Genomic DNA, 17,005 nt, shown 5'->3' on the forward strand with positions numbered 1-17,005 from the left:
CGAAATCTAAAAAATAAATATTAAAAATTCTCTCTCTCTCTCTCTCTAAAAAAAAAAAAAAGAAAGAAAATGAATTCCAAGGCAGGTTTGAGATCCAAAGATTCATCCTTGCCAAGTAGCCCTAAGTCAGCACTGGCAGAGAAAAATGTAATGTGATCTACATGCATGAGACACTCATAGGATTCTGAAGGTTTTAGTAGAGATGTTTAGGTAAAAAGAGGGGCTGGGATTGTGGCTCAGTGGCAGAGCGCTCACGGCATGTGTGAGGCACTGGGTTTGATCCTCACTCAGGACCACATAAAAATAAATAAAATAAAGGCATTGTGTCCATCTACACCATATATATATAAATAAAGAAAAAGAAACAGGTCAGATTGGTTTTAGTAATACATTTAGCCAAGTGTATTCAAAATATGATCATTTCAACATGCAATCAATATTGAGGAGGGGAATACTAAAGATAAAACCCAGGGTGTTTTGAGTGCTTTGCCACCAAGCTACTTCCCCAGGCTTTTCTGATTTTTATTTTGAGATAGGGTCTTGCTGAGGCTGGCCTTAAACTCATGATTCTCCTGCCTCAGCCTCCAAAGTCACTGGGATTACAGGTGTGTCCCCCCACACCCAGCCATAAAAAAAATATTGAAAAATTTGATGTTTTCTCACACTAAATCTGTGGAATCTAGTACAACGTATTGCACTTTTACAGCACATTCATTCATACTCACCACACAGGGTCATGGCCCCTGTGTTGGCTCGTGCAGGCCTAGTTACTGTCAAATGATGCATCTTTGAGGATTGAGGGACTGGACAGGGACCAACTAGAAGCCAGCAGGGTTTGCCAAGGAGGAGGGTGGTCTCTGGTCTTGGCCTTGTGTAGATTTTTACTGTCCTTACTCTGCCTACCCATTTCCCACAGCCATCATGGGAGGGGCTTTTGAAAAGTGTGGCTTTCAAGATGAAAAGATTTGAGGGTAGAACTGAGAAGTCTGTGTTCTGTTGCTTTGCTTTGTTTTGCTTTTTTTTTTTTTTTTTTTTGTGGTACTGGGGATTGAATTTAGGGGCACTCAAACACTGAGCCACATCCACAGCCTTATTTTGCATTTTATTTAGAGACAGGGTTTCACTGAGTTGCTTAGCGCCTCACCATTGCTGAGGCTGGCTTTGAACTCACAATCCTCGCCTCAGCCTCCTGAGCCACTGGGATTACAGGTGTGTGCCACCACGCCTACTTTTGATTCAGATCCTGATTTTAAAAGCCAAGCATTTTATGCAAATTGTGTTTATCCATCAAGCAATTATTGAGCAAGTATTTCTTCCCCACATCTCATACAACCTCCTACAGGCACAGGGACAAATCCCTATGTTTAAAAGACAGTGTGAATGTAGGGGTGAGAACCTTCACAGTAAGTCCCAAGTAGCAGGAAGCACAGGGCAGTGGGAGTCCTGGAGATACGACCTGGTCCAGGCAGAGTCTTTTTTTTTTTTTTTTTTTTTGTGAGAGAGAGAGAAAATTTTTTAATTTTTTTTTTTTTTTAGTTTTCGGTGGACACACATCTGTATTTAATTTTTATGTGGTGCTGAGGATCAAACCCCGCGCCCTGTGCATGCCAAGCGAGCATGCTACCGCTAGAGCCACAAGTTTGTGTTCACCAGACCAATCAGGACAGGCTAGGTTGTTGCACCCAAGGGGCAGGCTGGAGGGAGGCATGAGAGCCCAGTACTACTTGAGGGTCTACTTAGGGTGGGCAGGTAAAGGTTGGGGAAGTTCTATGATGTAGGGCATAGCAGCAAGTCTTGCTGGCCCAGGGCCTTGAGCTGTCATTCAAGTACAGGAGAGACATTGAAGTTTTGAAACTGGGTGTGACATGATCATATGGCAGTTTAGAAGGTCCCCACCACCACCACAACCTAAACTGGAGATCAGAGCAAGGGGTCCTGTTAGAAGATGACCACAGTAATCCAGAGCAGAGACAAGTCCAGAACTAAAGAGTCAGCAGAGGGGATAGCTTCAGAAAATTAGACAGTGGGGGTGAGGAGCAAGAGGCATCGTGACGGCCCTCTGGCTCTGTCTCAAGTGACTGGACACTTTCCCCAGGTCGTGTGTAAAGTGCATCAGCCTATCTCGGTGTGTACTGATGTTGTAAGTTTCCACTTTAATGCAGCCACAAAGACTCCATCCCACTCGACCACCGCCTCCCAAGATACAGCGCTCGAGGCCCGTGAGTAGCCGGTGTTGTGCCCTCCCCACCTAACACTGCCTGAGCCTCCCCGCCTGACTAAACCGGGAGTGCGGACTCTCCTGCCTGGCAAAAGGAAACCGGGAATCGGGTTTTTCAGCTTCCTTTGCTGTGTGGCATGAATCTGAACTCGCATTTTCTGGGCTTCTCTCTCCTTTTCCTGAATCAGTTCAGCGACTTCCAGGTCGGAGCTATAGGTAGCGGGGTGCTGTGTGCATCATTTGAGCAAATGGCACAGGGCAAGGCCTGTTTCTAGCCAATGAGCTTTAAACCCTGCTCCAGATGCTTCTTCCTCACAAAGGAAGCCAAAAGTCTAGCAGCAGGGGTCTCATTTATGCCAGCATCTGATGTCCCTCCCCTGGGGAGGAGGCTACAGCCAGAGAATGGAGCACACTCGGATGGAGACAGGTACTGCTCCCCTGCCAGGCCTCATGGAGAGCTGCCTTCCCATGACAAGTGCCGAGTAAGTGGGGAAGAGCGAGACAAAGCGTGACAAGCCCACCAATACCTGGGAACAGGCAGGAGGGGAGAGAGGCCCATCTGCGTGTGTTAAAGAAAAATGTCATGAGATGATATATAGTGTGGGTCACGTGTTGAGCACACTAGGTTGTTTTCCCTTATAGTTTCAGGCTTTGTCCGCACTGCAACACCATCGCTAACAGGTGCCATAAGGTGGAAAGCTGTCAGGACCATTTGGTGGGAAGAGTTTACCATGGGAAGAGTTTCCCAGGCTGTTGTCCAGGCAGCCCCCACTCCATGGCCAGGCACTAGGGGTTGGTTGCAATCAAAGTATGCCACGAACTGGGGCCCCAGCTCCTCCCACCCTTTCAATGCACATGTCTAGATCCATCCTCTGAAGGCACAGAGGCCAGGTCGTACAGATGACCAGGCCGAACCATACGTCTTTTTAGAATTCTTGGCGTGCACACCCAGCATTCACTGAGTAGTGGCTTTCTGGGTGGGTAGGAGATGTTCTCTGGTGCTGTTTCCTCCCTTTCCTCAGTGTGTGTGGGAGTTAGTGGGTGGGGTGGAGGAATGGAATTTAGACATCTTTATATATAATAGTCGTGAGTCTACAGTTCTGGCCATGAAGGATGATGGATCCATCTTGTGCCCCCATCAAACCATGATTAGCCCAAACCCTTCTGCCAAGGGGCTAGAATGTTTCTATTAATTGTCATTGGAGAAAAACCCACAAGCAACAAGAAGACCCACTATCAGGGACAGGAAGCCCCTTCTGGATCAAACCTTGTGCAATTTACTGAGCATTTCAGTACAGTCATTAACAACATGCATTTGGACTGTAGCATAATTAGGCTAGGATGCTAAAGCTGTGTGGCTTTGGGCAAGGACTGAAGGTCTCTGAGCCTCACTTCTCTCTGTAAGAGGCCCTTATTCATGAAAGTTCTCTGTGAGAATGAATGTGGATGACATTTGTAGAGCATCCTGCACAGGGCCTGGCACAGAATGGTACATCCTACAACTTCTTTTTTTTGGGAGGAAGGATTCATAGGGATTGAATCCAGGGGTACTCTACCATTGAGCTACATCCACAGTCCTTTTTATTTTTTATTTTGTGCCTGGGTCTCACTGAGTTGCCCAGGCTGACCTGGAACCTATGATCCTCCTGTCTCAGACTCCTGGGAGACAGGTGTGCCCCACCACACTGGACCAGGAATGACCTAGTTTTGAAAAGTCCAGGATTTTGCAGCCAGCAAATCATTTTTAGGTACCTCATCCTGGTTGAGCCTCATAGTAGCTCTGTGAAGCAGGTGTTGTCACCACCCATTTTAGAGATTAGAAAACAGGTGCTAAGCAACCTAACTAAGTCCTTTGCAAGGGTCACCAAGCCCTAGAACTCATGATCTTTTCAACATCCCAAACTCACTAGAACCTGCATATCCACAGTAACCAAAATGGACTTAACTATAAAGTACAGAGGCAGAGCTTTCAACTAAGAAAAAAAAAATCAATAACTAGCTGGGCTTCCTGTGGGATCTTAGGGCAGCGTTATGTCCTGGCTGATACAGAGGTGAGGGGAACTTACCTTGATAGGGTGCCCTTTATTGTGCCTAGAACTACGCTAGGCATTTGCATTTTTTGTGTCTCGTCTGTCCTTATTACAGCCCACAGGAGGCACATACCATTTTCCCAATTTGTAGCCAAGACCACAGAGATGATAGGAGGCCATGCTGGCATTTGAAGCCAGGCTGGCCTCTTCTGTTCCCCTCTTGACAGACTCCCCTGAAGCCAAAGTCAGCCGTGGGTGGCTCTCAGAATCCCTGGAGGCCCCGGCCCCAAGACAGGCAGAGAATCAGTATGACTCAGGGCAGAAGTGCTGCCTCTGGAAAAACTCAAACATTGGAGACAGCTGTCATGGACTCTGTGTCATCTCACCAGTATGGAGACTTGCCCAGATAAGGGGGTGCCTGGCCATCTCTACTGGTAACTGAGGTCTTAGAGAATAGAGAAGCCTGAGTGGCAACTACCTCTGCCCCTGGCTGAGAGAGGCACCAAGCCTGGCACTCAGGCCATCCCTGCCCTGGGTCCTGGTATGCTCAGGAAGCAGGGGCCTAGGGGGAGCAGCTCCTAGAAGTCAGAGAGGCCCACCTTCACTTGAAGCACAGCATGGCTACTTCCTGACTGTGTGACCTTAGACAAGACCCTACCTGCTCGAAGCTTTGGTTGGATGATCTATAAAATGAGTTTATCATGCCCACGTGGTGAGGGTTATGAGGTCATATACTAAGGGATCCTAACATATTGCCTGGCATCAAGTGGCATATCCATCCCCAAAAACTTAATGCCTAGAGGCTGGGGTTGTAGCTTGGCAGTAGAGTGCTCGCCTAGCATGTGCGAGACCCTGGGTTCGATCCTCTGCACCACATAAAAATAAATAAAATAAAGGAAAAAAAAAAAACTTAATGCCTACCAAGGCCACTGAGAGTCATAGATAAGGCCATGCTTTCTGGGCTCCAAGATTCCAGGTTGTGGGAACTGTTCACCCTCAATGCATTTATGCAAATTTCCAGAGGACACCATTACCCAGTAGGTGGGAACTGGGGCAATCTGGAGTATGGAATACTTCAAGGGCCTTGAAGAAGATGGCCTGAAACCCCCAAGTTGGGAGCCATGGGCCCCAGCCAGGCTTTGTGGTATCACTTAGTTGTAAACATCCCCAGCAGAAGTGCAGCTGCTGGCCCGGGTGGTGGGAGCATGGGGGGTAGCCCTCATCCGAAATTTCTGGCAGGTGCTTTGTAGCCCAGCACCTGTGGCTGGAGTTCAGCTGTGACCACAGGATATGGGTTGCTTCTTAAAAAGAAGAAAAAACAAAGAGCAGGAAAAAAAATGGTGCATGTAGCTGGTGGACCAAGGGCAGTGGCTGCGCTCTCCGGGCAGAGGCAGGCTATGGTCGGCCCACATGCAAAGCACTTTATAAGCTCTGTATTTATTATTTCTTGCTCACCATTAAAATCAAATATACTCGGTGCTTTTGTATTCAATACACATTTAACCCTGCCGACTTAGATTTCTCAGGTTTTAAATCCAGTGGGGAATTTGGCGAGCTTCCCAACTTCCCCTCCAGTCCCCCTTGAACCATGCTGGAAATCCCTGTTTAGCATTTTCTCCCCTGGCGCCGCTGGGATCCCGGCAGTGGTGGGGCCGCCCCGTAGTGTGTGCTAGTGTGTGCGTGTGGTTTTCTCCTCTTTCCCAGCCCCCACCCTTCCTAAGCACTCCAGGAAGAGGTATGCAGTTGCTGAAATATGACGGGAGTTGTCTGCATCGTCTTGTGATTCAGGCTTAATTAAACCATTTTGTCTGTGTGTTTCCTTGCCTGGTCATGGTCTGCCGCTGCGGGTGTGTGTGTGTGTGTGTGTGTGTGTGTGTGTGCACGCGCGCACGCGCAAGCACTTGATTCCTCTGTGGGCCTTCACCCCTTGTGCATGCCTCTGTGTGTGTCTATGAGATTGTGTTTATGTTGGAGTCCTGAAGCTTCTGCGTATCTAGGTGGGTGTGAGGATAATTTTGTGTGTGGCTTTGTCCACACCAGTTAGGTGTGTGTGTGGCTCCGGTTGGGTTGTAACCACCAGGGTGACTGTCTCTGGTCCGTTGTGTCTTTCTCTCCCTCCCCCACCCCCGTCTGTTTTATCATCCCTAATGAAGCAGTCTCCTCCATCGATCCTGCTGATTGCCAACCCATTCCTTTTGTTTGTTGGCGCTGAGCCATTCAGCAGCACTCTGACAGCTCAGCTCGTCTAATTAGCTCTGTTGTTCTTTTTCCCCATGTTTCACCACGTTGCAAGTTCAGTTGAAGTTGCCACAAACTTAATCCCCCCATTTCAGCCACAAGTTCACATTCTTAACCCGTCTTTATTATAGCAAGGAGCAGCCCTGTGCAGGATGCGCCGACAGGCCTTAATGTCTGACCTTTCCTGAACCCAGTGCCCCAGGACCCCCAGGGAAGGGGCAGAGCAGCTCCTCCACCCCAGCTGCAGTCCTGCCTTTGTCAGGGGAGGTCTGGGGCATTCTTCCAGCCAGGAACCCTGTTTAAAGCTGCCAGGGGAGTCTGGACAGGGAAACCAGCTCAGAGTTAGAATGCGGGGTGGGTGTACGCATTCATTTATTCAGCACATGTTGACTGAGCGTCTACAGGCACCATTCTGATAACAATAATAGTGACAGTATTATGTGCCTCTTAGATTCGAAGCGCCAACCTTCATGTGTTTCTAAAAATTTCATTGAGCTTCCATTGCATACCAGGCACTATGCAGGATGCTAGGAAGGAAAGATAATCCTAAATTTCATCCTCTAATTCAGAGGTACCTCCCCTTATTTCTTTTGTTATTGATAAGAAGGGAATATCGAGGTCACAGTGAAGCAGGACTAGCATTTATGGAGCCCGCACTCTCCCCCATTCTTGAGTCTTCACAGCAGCCCCGTGGAAGGAAACAGAGCATGTTTGGTGGAACACATTTGGGTTTTACCACATCTCTGATTTGCCAAACAAAGCTTGAGATCAGATTGACCATTTCGCAGGAAAAACTTTCGTTAGACGATACATACACAGATGAGACTCTATTAAGATTTATCTTATATGAAGCCAACGTCTGTAATCTTGTTCCTTAGCCATTGTTCTGTGTCACCCACAAATTGTTGAGAGTAGGGGTGTTCAGGTAAAAGGGCAAGCAGGAAGAGGAGTGTGCACAAACTCTCCTTCTCTGTTGTCGGTGGAATTTGGCACTTGTGGCATCGTGTCTACAGGGAAAGCAAGCCCCCTGCCCAGCCACAGTACTTGGCTTTATTGGTAGTGAAATTCATGGGGCACTTTCTTAGCTTGGTTCTCTCCCTGTCTCTCTGACATTGGAAATGGTCAGAGATGGTGGTTCTAAATGTATAGCCATGTAAAGTTGATTGGACTAAATGAGTCTTTGAGCAAACCTACAAACTCTCAGCCTGACCCCCACCACACGCTCTGGTGGGGGAGAGAAGCATCCTTGTTTGTTTGTTTTTGAGAGGAGCATCTTTTTCCATGGATGCTCATCTTGGCTTTCAGAGATGGCAGGTCGGGATATCCCAGCTTGTCACTTCAGTGGCACCTACAGGCTTGAGAAGCTGTCCACTCCCCAGTACACCCCCATCACCCTTGGGCCAGATCTCTGCTGTGAGGGTGGCCATACCTCAGCTGAGCCCCACTGGAGGTTGGTACAGAGGTGCCCTGGGAAGCAAAAGGATGTCTTTAATTGTCTCTCCCATAGAGAGAAGAAAAGAAGCATCCTGTAATTTAGTTGTAAAATGAACAAAATACACATGTATTCCCCAGAAACAAGTCTGATGAAACATCTCTGCTTACACACTGGTTTCCGGGTAACAGGAGGACAAGAGATTTATCAAGGATGAGGGCCTCATTGTTGGGTCCCTTATGTACATCATCTCATTGATGTACCCTCACTGCAGCCCTGCAAGGAGGCTAGTGGGACTCTTCCCATCTTGTAGATAAGGAGAACCTTTCCAAATGTATCTATCTGCTGCACTTGACACTGTGGGACTTTTATAGCCTGTACCTTAAAAAATACCTACACATTTCTTTTGGTGTTGCTTGTCCAAATCTTCAAAATGTCCCAGTGTGGCTTTCCCAACTTATTTCTTCTTGGGCTTTTCCTGTGCCCTAGGTGCGCCCACCCCGTCCACATGTTGTCAAGAGACCAAAGAGCAACATTGCTGTGGAAGGCCGGCGGACATCTGTCTCAAGCCCTGAGCAGTAAGTACCATGGCTTTCCTCCTTCTGTCTGCAGGAACCCAGTTAGAGCAGTGCTTTGGGTGCCCAAGAGTGCCACCCTAGCCTCTTGAGGCTTCCCTGGTACCCCAAGCAATTGTTTCACCAAGAGGTCTATGAGAAGCAGGGCTGGGCCTTTAGTGTTAGCTTCAGTTGGTTCCTTCTGCTCCTTTCAGTTGGATCAGTGAGAGACCCCAGAGGCCAGGGAACCAAGCACCTGGGCTGGGTGAGTGAGCCCAAAGGGCACTAAGCTCCAAAGAAGGTCTAGAATTATACGCAGAAGATGTCAGGTCCACAGGTAAAGTTCAACAACCTAGGTGGCAAGGCCAACTGTTTAACAAGGCCATGCCCTCAGACATGGTGGTGCTGAAGATCTCTGTGGCTCAAATTTGTTTGCAAGTCTTCCTCACTTGCTGGTCCACCTCACCAGGCCCCTTTGCTCCCCTGGGCCACAGTGTTAAGATGTCATGGCTTTTCCTTGCCACCTCCCTTCAGACCACAACCCAAGGCTGGCTTGGGTTACCTGGTGAACAAGTGAGGCAGGATACAAGCTGTGGCCAGAGGCTGAGTTACCTGAATTAGGTCAAAGCCAGAACCTCCAGACAACCTGACTCCAGACCTTTCTAGAGAAGATGCTGCTTCCCTTTGTCCACAGGGTTCACAGCCCATGGGCTTTGCCCAACCACCTTAGTGGCTCCACACCAGCTTCCTGCAGTGTCTTTAGGAAGAGCATGATCTCGTCTTGACCTGGGATTGGAGAAATCAGAAAATGTAGGCCTTTGAGTGAGAAGGGAAATGTTCCTCCTATCTGGTCTGCTTGCAGAAAAATTCTCAGGGAAAGAAGTTAGGGAGATGCCAGGTCCTGGCCCTATTTGGAACCAAAAGGAAGAAACAATTCTGAAATGTCAAGCTGTGGCCTAAACCAGGTTATGGGGCACTTCCTTTCCCAGAATTCCCTGGTTTACAATCAGATACCACTTGAGACTCCCATGTCTTTATAAAATCAACCTACCTGGATAGCCAGAGCTCAGGGATGAGAGAGTGTGTGTGTGCATGTGCATGCACACATGCATGTGTGTAGATGCTTGGTTGTGTAAAATTTCCGGGAGAGGTCTCCCAAAGTTGGATGTAGATTTAACTTATCCTCTGCACAATAGGCTAGTGGGAATATGGAGGCTGGCTCTGGCTGTGGGCTGTGATTGCCCCCTCGTGGAGAGAATGCTTCATAGCTCTAGAGTTCCTCAGGCCCTAAAGATTTCTGAGAGGGATGAAACTAACCACTTATCCTTAAAGTCATCTCTTAAAAACCAGACTAAATCTTTTAGACACTGTGTTGGGACACAGGTTATGGGCCTGTGGATAGTGTAACCCAGGTTATCCTTATGTTGCATAAAACATCCCAGACCAACCACACTCCACATCTGTGGAAAAGCATCACCCATTTTGTGACCAGTTCCCTGGTGACCTGCATTTGCCCAAAATGATATTTTCCTCCCTGGTTACAGGTTGGACTTCCCAACCACATTTATTTATGCTGTTGCTCTTCCAAACCCAGTGAGAAGAGATGACTCTAGTGTGCGCCACAGAGCCAGCATTGATGCCGTTTCCCTCAATATCACCTTCGCTGTGTCCAGATTGATTTTCGTTTCCTTTCACAATGTGCCCCATATTGGATTTCTTCTTGGGAAGTATCTGGGGTTGAAATGAACCAGTGGGAGCTGACTTGGGGATTGGCAAACTAACAGTGATACAAGATAAATGACAGGACTTCTATGACCATGCCGCCTGGCAATTTGGGCCTATAAGGAGGTAGAGCAGTACATTGGGGGACATCATTGCAAGGGTTTCTTTTCACATTTTCTTAATGAGAAGGGGAGGCTGTGCTCTCATACTTCCAGTGACATTTCTGGTGCCACCCGGGTGTTTTCCTGCATCTCTTCCATGCTGCCACTGCCCCCCCCATAGTGCTCCTCCACTTCCAAATGCCATGTCACAACAGCACTTGGATGTGTTTTTCTCAACTGTCATCAGCTCCAGCTGGCAAGACCAACTTCTTGAAACACAGGAAGCATCCAGCGGAAAATATTTTAATAAAACAGACTCCTCATAAAATATTGTTCTGGGGGGAAGGAAACCAACTCCTCCAATCTGTCGGCATTGTGTGGGGAGAGACAAGAAGACAAGCTGGCAGGCAGGAGCCAGAGCCTAATGGGCGTTCGTCGGGGCTGGTTCTGTGTGAGGGTACATGGACTTGGGGCCTGGCCTTTCATCTGGCCTGAGTTTTCTTGTATGCTGGGTCTTCATCTCCACTGGGAATATCAAAGCGCCTCAGAAACTTAGAGAATTGGGGCGGCACAAGAGGATGTGGGATCTTTGAAGTTGATGGGGGAGATTCAGTCCTCCCAACTTCTTGCCCCAACCCTCCCTTCCAATGGCACATCCACATCCAGTAATTAACTTTTCAGACAGCAAGACAGAGCTGATTAAGAACAACAGCATTCCCTGCAGCCACTGAGCATCCTGGGATCTGATGACACTCAGCAGACAGTGTCCTGCAGCTCTCTGGCCACTCCATCTATGCATTCGTGTGTCCATTCATTCAAAAAATATCTCTGAAAATCTGCTACATGCAGGCTGCATAGCATTTTTAAAAGGAGGCCTTAACTGGGAGTTCACATGGTGACTCTTCTGTTAACCTGCATTTGCCCAAAATGATATTTTCCTCCATCAAAAGTTCTTTCTGGTACTGGGGCTATAGCTCAGTGGTAGAGCGCCCACCTCGCATGTGTGAGGCACTGGGTTCAATCCTCAGCACCACATAAAAATGAATAAAGATATTGTGTCCAGCTACAACTAAAAAAATATTTTTAAAAAATGTTCTTTCTGAATCAAGAATAGGTTTCTGAGCCCCATGAGGCCATTTATTAGCATTTGGAAGGATACTTCCAAAAGATTTCTGGGGAAACATTCCCTCTGTTTTTCAGTTACCTTTAGCTGATTAACATGTAGTTAATCTTTTCCTTCAAGAAATATTAGCTTCTTCTACTATTATTCAGAGCAGGGCAGATGGGGTGTTCTCAACTGGCAGGAGAGGTCTGGGTTAGATGCCAGTCAGCACAAAGTGCCCTGGAGTCCCTCAAAGTCCTAGGCCCTCTGAGGCTGGCCATTTCCCCTTCCACAGAGTGGGAGCTCAGGCTCAGGAAATGCATTTGACAGTGTTCCCAGGGTTCCCCTGTTAGAAGGTGGCAGGGCCAGGATTCAGTGTCCTGGTCTGTTTCATTCTCTGTTGCACTCTGCTGCCCTCATTGGGACAGGCTTCCAGGCCCCAAGTTATTCCCTCTTGGCTTTTCCATTTGTAGTCTGGTTTTCCCCCAAAGGGATAGCTTCATGTCCTAAGATGACTCACCCAGCTCACCACACTCCCCCTTGGCTTCCCTGGAGCCAGGGATTGCAAATTGGAGCCCCTCAGCCCTCCTTCTGCCACACAGCAGTGTCCACAGGCAGCTGAGTGTTTCCACCTGGGGAAGGAGGAAGACATAACATTTACTAAACATCCTCAAGATTACAAAAGGCAGGTGGTGGCTTTCCCACTTAGCAGATAGAGAAACTGAGGCTCAGGGAGAAACTTTCCAAAACTTGTCTAAGGTCTCCGGGCCAGAACAAGGTACATCCTTTCTTCACCACCAGTCAGGGTTTTTGTTCACAACCTAATTATGCCTGTGTGCCACTCTGACTAGTGAGAACGTGACTGCCGTGGTGGTGAGGGAGGCTCACAGCTCCCCACCCGTTAAAGGTGAGCTTTGGTGGTTTCCTGCTGGAACCAACCTGGCTTCCAGGCCCCCAAATTTTCCCTTTTGGCTTTTCCATATTCCAGAGAATTTCCCATTCAACTTGATGCTTAGAGCCAAGAGCCAGCTTGGAAATGCTACACTTCGATCAGAACTGCCTGCCCGCTCTGGACTAAGGCAAGGCTGGGGTGACCATGCTGACCCCCAGGTGCCTCCTTCTACCAGGCAGGCTGCCATTGTTCCCTACTAGGAGGTGGCAGCCAGTGGCTGAGAATATGGAGGGAGATTATTTTATGCATTTACCAACTGGTTAATCTTCACAACCCAGATGCAGGCTGTCCTCTGAGTCCTAGGTCAAGGCGCTTGCAGGTAGCAATGGGTCTGATGGGGACTGGGCATGACACCTGCCCAGCTGAGCTTGTTTGACTACACACCTTGTCTCCTAATGAGTGGGACTAATGAGTCTGCCTGTCCCTGTGCCCCATAATAGATCTTTAGATTGTTTCCAGGTTTTCATTCATATGATAAATGCCAGGGTAAATATCTAATCCTCCAAGCTTTCTCTCATTTTATATCATTATAAGAAATGGAATTAACAACTACCTTTAGCTGTGAACTATGTGCTAAGCACTTTACATATACCATTTCATTTAGTCCTTGCAGGAAATCTTGGGAGCCAGGTATTATGAACTCTATTTTATAGAACTAGCTGAGACTCCAAGAAGTTGTCACTGCCCTTGGTCACACAGCTAGTTATTAGCAGAGCTGAACTTCAAACACATCTCTCTAATGCAAGAACCAATGCTCTTAACCAGTCATGTAAGAAGATGTCTGCCCTGTATTGCTAAAGAACTTTCTAAAAGAATTGTACTACTACTTTATACACCCACCCAAACTGGAATCCCCCGGAAATCTGGGGAACTGGCATTAGACATCCTCTGAACAAGGAAATGCCCCACAGGAGTGTAGCTGCATACAGCTGGTCAGATCTATACACCAAATGGCCAATCAATGCTGCTGAGGACCCCAAGTATCTGATCAGCTGAATTATACCATGTGACCCAAGCCCGGGACCCAGAAGATTAGAAGAAGCTGCCAGAAGCATTTAGTGGGTACTCTGTCCAAAGCCCAGGTCTCAGAACGCTTGGCATACATCTCTCTTGACCAGTTGCTAGCAAAAAAATGACATGCTTCTTTGGCACGGCAGACATACCTCACTTTCCTCCATGCCAGTTGTTCTGGCTGTTCTTCACAACAGGACAGAGCCCCTTTCCCTCCTGCACAGCCCAGAACTGCCCTGAGGGTGTGGGTCAGTCATTTGGATGGTGGCCTGGTACATGGGCAGGGCTTTGGCATCCAACACTCCCAGGACATCCCGCCACCAACCACCAGCCCTGAGGCTTTGGGCTCCTTGCCGTCTGCTTTTAACACTATGAACATCCCAAGAAGTGTGGTTTGGGAAACTGCCCACAGGAGCCATAGTCACATCCTGAGTTAGCAAAGCACATGGCCTCCCCTCCTGCCTCATCTCTGCAGCCACTGCTGTGGCTTCAGCACTCTGCCCCAACACTCCCCCTCCCATGTCCACAATCTCCCAAGATGCTCCAGATGTAGCACTGACCTACCCTGCTGCAGTTTTCCCTTTGCATCTCATGCCTGCACATATACCAGTGGTCTGCCAGCTCCTCCAAGGCAGGAGCTGTGTGTCCTTTAGCTTTGACTCTCCCACTCCCAAACCAGAACCCAGCCTGGACCTCTGCTCAGATATGTTTCCTGAATGAATGAGCAAAGGAATTAATAAAGGAAAGTTCCACTTTTAGCACAGCACCCTGGCAAGGGGCAACTTCAGTTAACAGCCACAAATATGTAAAGAGCACCTACCATGTGCCAGGTATAATCAGCACTTGAATATTAAACTGCCAGTACCTTGCCTTCCCTGGCCCCATAAGAACCAGGAACTGTGCTCAGCCCCAGGAGCAAATCTCTATGATGCCAGCTGAGCCTGGGCCCCAGCAGGGAAGGGGCAGCTGTCCTGATGCTACCTACTGGCAGGCTGCCAGGACCCACTGCCTGAGTGGCCAGGAGTCCAGACACCCAAGCAGAAGGTCACATACCAATTAGCAAGGCAAGAGGCTTCCGACCTGGTTCACACCCCCACTCCACACCAGTGGATTCTAGGCCTTGGAGACAAAGCCAGCCTGAAGCCAGACATGGAGCCTGAGCCAGAATGGAAAAGCAAGAACTGCCAAGGAACCCGCTCCCCATCTCAAAGCTCCCATGATCCACAGCAACCCAAGAAAATGCAAGACCCTCTGGTTTCCATTACTTCTCCATGGCCTTGTGAAGGGAAGGACTTTTCCCAGGACCTGTCACCACAGAAAAAGTTCTTTACTGCTGGAAAACTGAGCCTTAAGGATGCTATAGAAAAGGGCCCTTGCCTCAAGAAGATTTTAGTTGTCTCTGAAAAGCTTTGCCACCCCTATCGAGACCCCAATCTCTCACAGATTCCATGTCACCATTTCTGAAGGGCACCTCTGCCCAAAATATCTTTGTCACCAGCTCATTGTTAGCTCCACTCAACTACAAGGGAGCCAGAGCTGTAGCAGGTAGGACAGTACATCTTGAAGCAGGTTGTGCACCCAGGGCTGCCAAATCCCACGTGCACTGCTCTGTCACTGCTACCACTTACCACGGTCCCCAGAGTTGAAGGACAGTTTTTATGCACAGTCCACAAATGTCTCTTCTTGGTCAAGGAAAGCACCCCGAAGATGTCCCCATCCCTACCTTCCTTCCAGCACAGCCTAGAGTGTGGTCAGAGGAGCAGAGCCCACGTGCTGTGCTCAGACCTCTCCCTGTGTGACTGTCCACCCATGGCTTGGAAGTACTTCTCAAGACATGTTGGGGCATAGATCTGGAACTGCAAGATGGGCGTTAGTGACTACTGTTGAATAAATGAACATGTAAGGGAGAAATAATTCATCAGATGCACCAGTGAAAGTCCAAAAGGCAGAACCCAGGACATCCGGCCAGTATGGCTTTCTGTTCAACTGCCTGCCACCCTGAGGCCTCATGTCACCCAGCCTTGCCCAGGGCTCTCAGTCCTTGTGCCAATCCAAGGCCCCCACCACCTGCCCTTCCAACCCATCCAGCCTCTTCTCTGAACTGTCCAGCCTGAAATCACCTCCCTTGCTGCTCCTCATAGCCACCTCTGGGCCATTGAGCAGCTACTACATGCTCAGGATGAAAAGCTCAGCACCCACACTGCCTTCCTGGGGAGCCTGGGCCAAGATCCCCTGCACAAAAGCCCCAACTCTTACACTGGGCCACTCAGGAAGGAGCTTTAGTCCCAGTCCAGAGCTTCCTCTGGGTCCTGAGCCATGCTGGTTCCTCCAAAGACCTTCAGTATTACTTCAGAGCCTTTTTCTATTCTTTTACTTACCACTAAGGGTGTGGTCTGGAGCACCAGCCCTGTATCACAGTCCTGGAAAAAAGCCAACAGAATCTCCAGGCAAGGCTTCACAGATAATTGCCATGTGCTGATGTGCCCAGCTGAGGACCAACTTGCCCTGGAAGGCAGGGACCACCTTCTTTGACCCTGCACAGTACCCAGCATCCGTTGGTTAGCAGGTAAACATGTCACATGGGTGGAAAGTGAGTGTTTGCTTTGCACGAAGTACTCTGCTAGGCCCTCTGCAAGTATTTTCATTTGACTTTTACAGTTCATCTTTCAAAAGAGCCGAAAACTCCATTTCACAGAGAAGCAGTTGGGGTCCAGGAAGGTAAAGTGACTTTTCCAAGGTACCCTGGATAAGAAAGAGTGAAAAGTGGACAGGCTGGCATTGGATGGGCAGACAGAACCTGGCCTCATCCTATGGCCTGTCCCTGCTCATCACCCCACCAGGGCCATGTCACCAAGGGGTGATGAGTGGCCAAGCCATTTACAACATGAAGACACTTTGTGCTGGAGTGAAACGATCCTTTAAAAAATGATCACCAGCTCCCCTTCATTACCTCCAGAGACCGAGTCCTGGCTGATTTCTTCCCATCTTTATCTCAAGTACATTTAAATGTCAATTAAATTTGAAATATCTACATTTGTCAGCATTTCATTTTGGGCCAGCGTGACGTGCTGCTGATTTGTCCACGCGATGTGACACATGAAAAAAACTCTCGAGATGCAGATCTTCCTCATTAAAAAATAAGCCAGTGCGATCCGGGTGCAGCAGAGAGCACAGAGCGCCTCCCCGCTTCCTGACGCCATGTCTCTGACATGGTATTTAAAAAGGAACAGCCTCGCCTGTCACCACTGTCACACGCACGTGCTAACTGGCGACACGTTAAACCAAACATTAGAAAGGGCTCAGGAGTCATCTGCATGGGAACTCTGCGCCAGCGCTGTGGGCAGAGGCGGGGGCAGCTATGGGGGCTGCTGGGGTCCGAGCGCTGATGGACAGCGGGCTTTTCTTTTGCGCTGAGACATCGGCAGCCCTCGCTGGGGAGCCGAGTTCTCCACGACCTGCCTTTTCACAGAAGCCCTTTGTGTGTAATAAAATCCAGGCAAGTGGTGGGTGGCAGCCTGCGCGGTAGTAGCTGAATTGGGTTAATGAGGAAAGAGGTACACTTTTTTTTTCCATATTCTGCCTTAAGCTAATAAAAAATTTAAACCTGGACGTTTTCAATGGTTCATCCTTTATCTCTGACAAATA

The 17,005-nt window shown here is 48.6% G+C and overlaps 1 protein-coding gene across 5 annotated transcripts in view; it reads left to right on the top strand.

Moving 5' to 3' along the window:
* Dennd1a (DENN domain containing 1A) overlaps positions 1-17,005 on the top strand; it is a 530,651-nt gene that overhangs the window by 500,418 nt on the left and 13,228 nt on the right. For 2 of the 5 annotated variants that reach the window (XM_076845503.2, XM_076845505.2), the window contains exons 20-21: positions 2,163-2,219; positions 8,408-8,496. In XM_076845503.2, the coding sequence (XP_076701618.2) occupies positions 2,163-2,219; positions 8,408-8,496 (146 nt within the window). Of the gene's footprint in view, positions 1-2,162; positions 2,220-8,407; positions 8,497-10,066; positions 10,139-17,005 lie in introns of those variants that run through there. The other 3 variants (XM_076845504.2, XM_076845506.2, XM_076845507.2) reach the window with 2 other exon arrangements.

The sequence above is a fragment of the Callospermophilus lateralis genome, chromosome 2 (assembly GCF_048772815.1).
Source record: "Callospermophilus lateralis isolate mCalLat2 chromosome 2, mCalLat2.hap1, whole genome shotgun sequence".
NCBI classification, from domain to species: Eukaryota; Metazoa; Chordata; class Mammalia; order Rodentia; family Sciuridae; genus Callospermophilus; species Callospermophilus lateralis.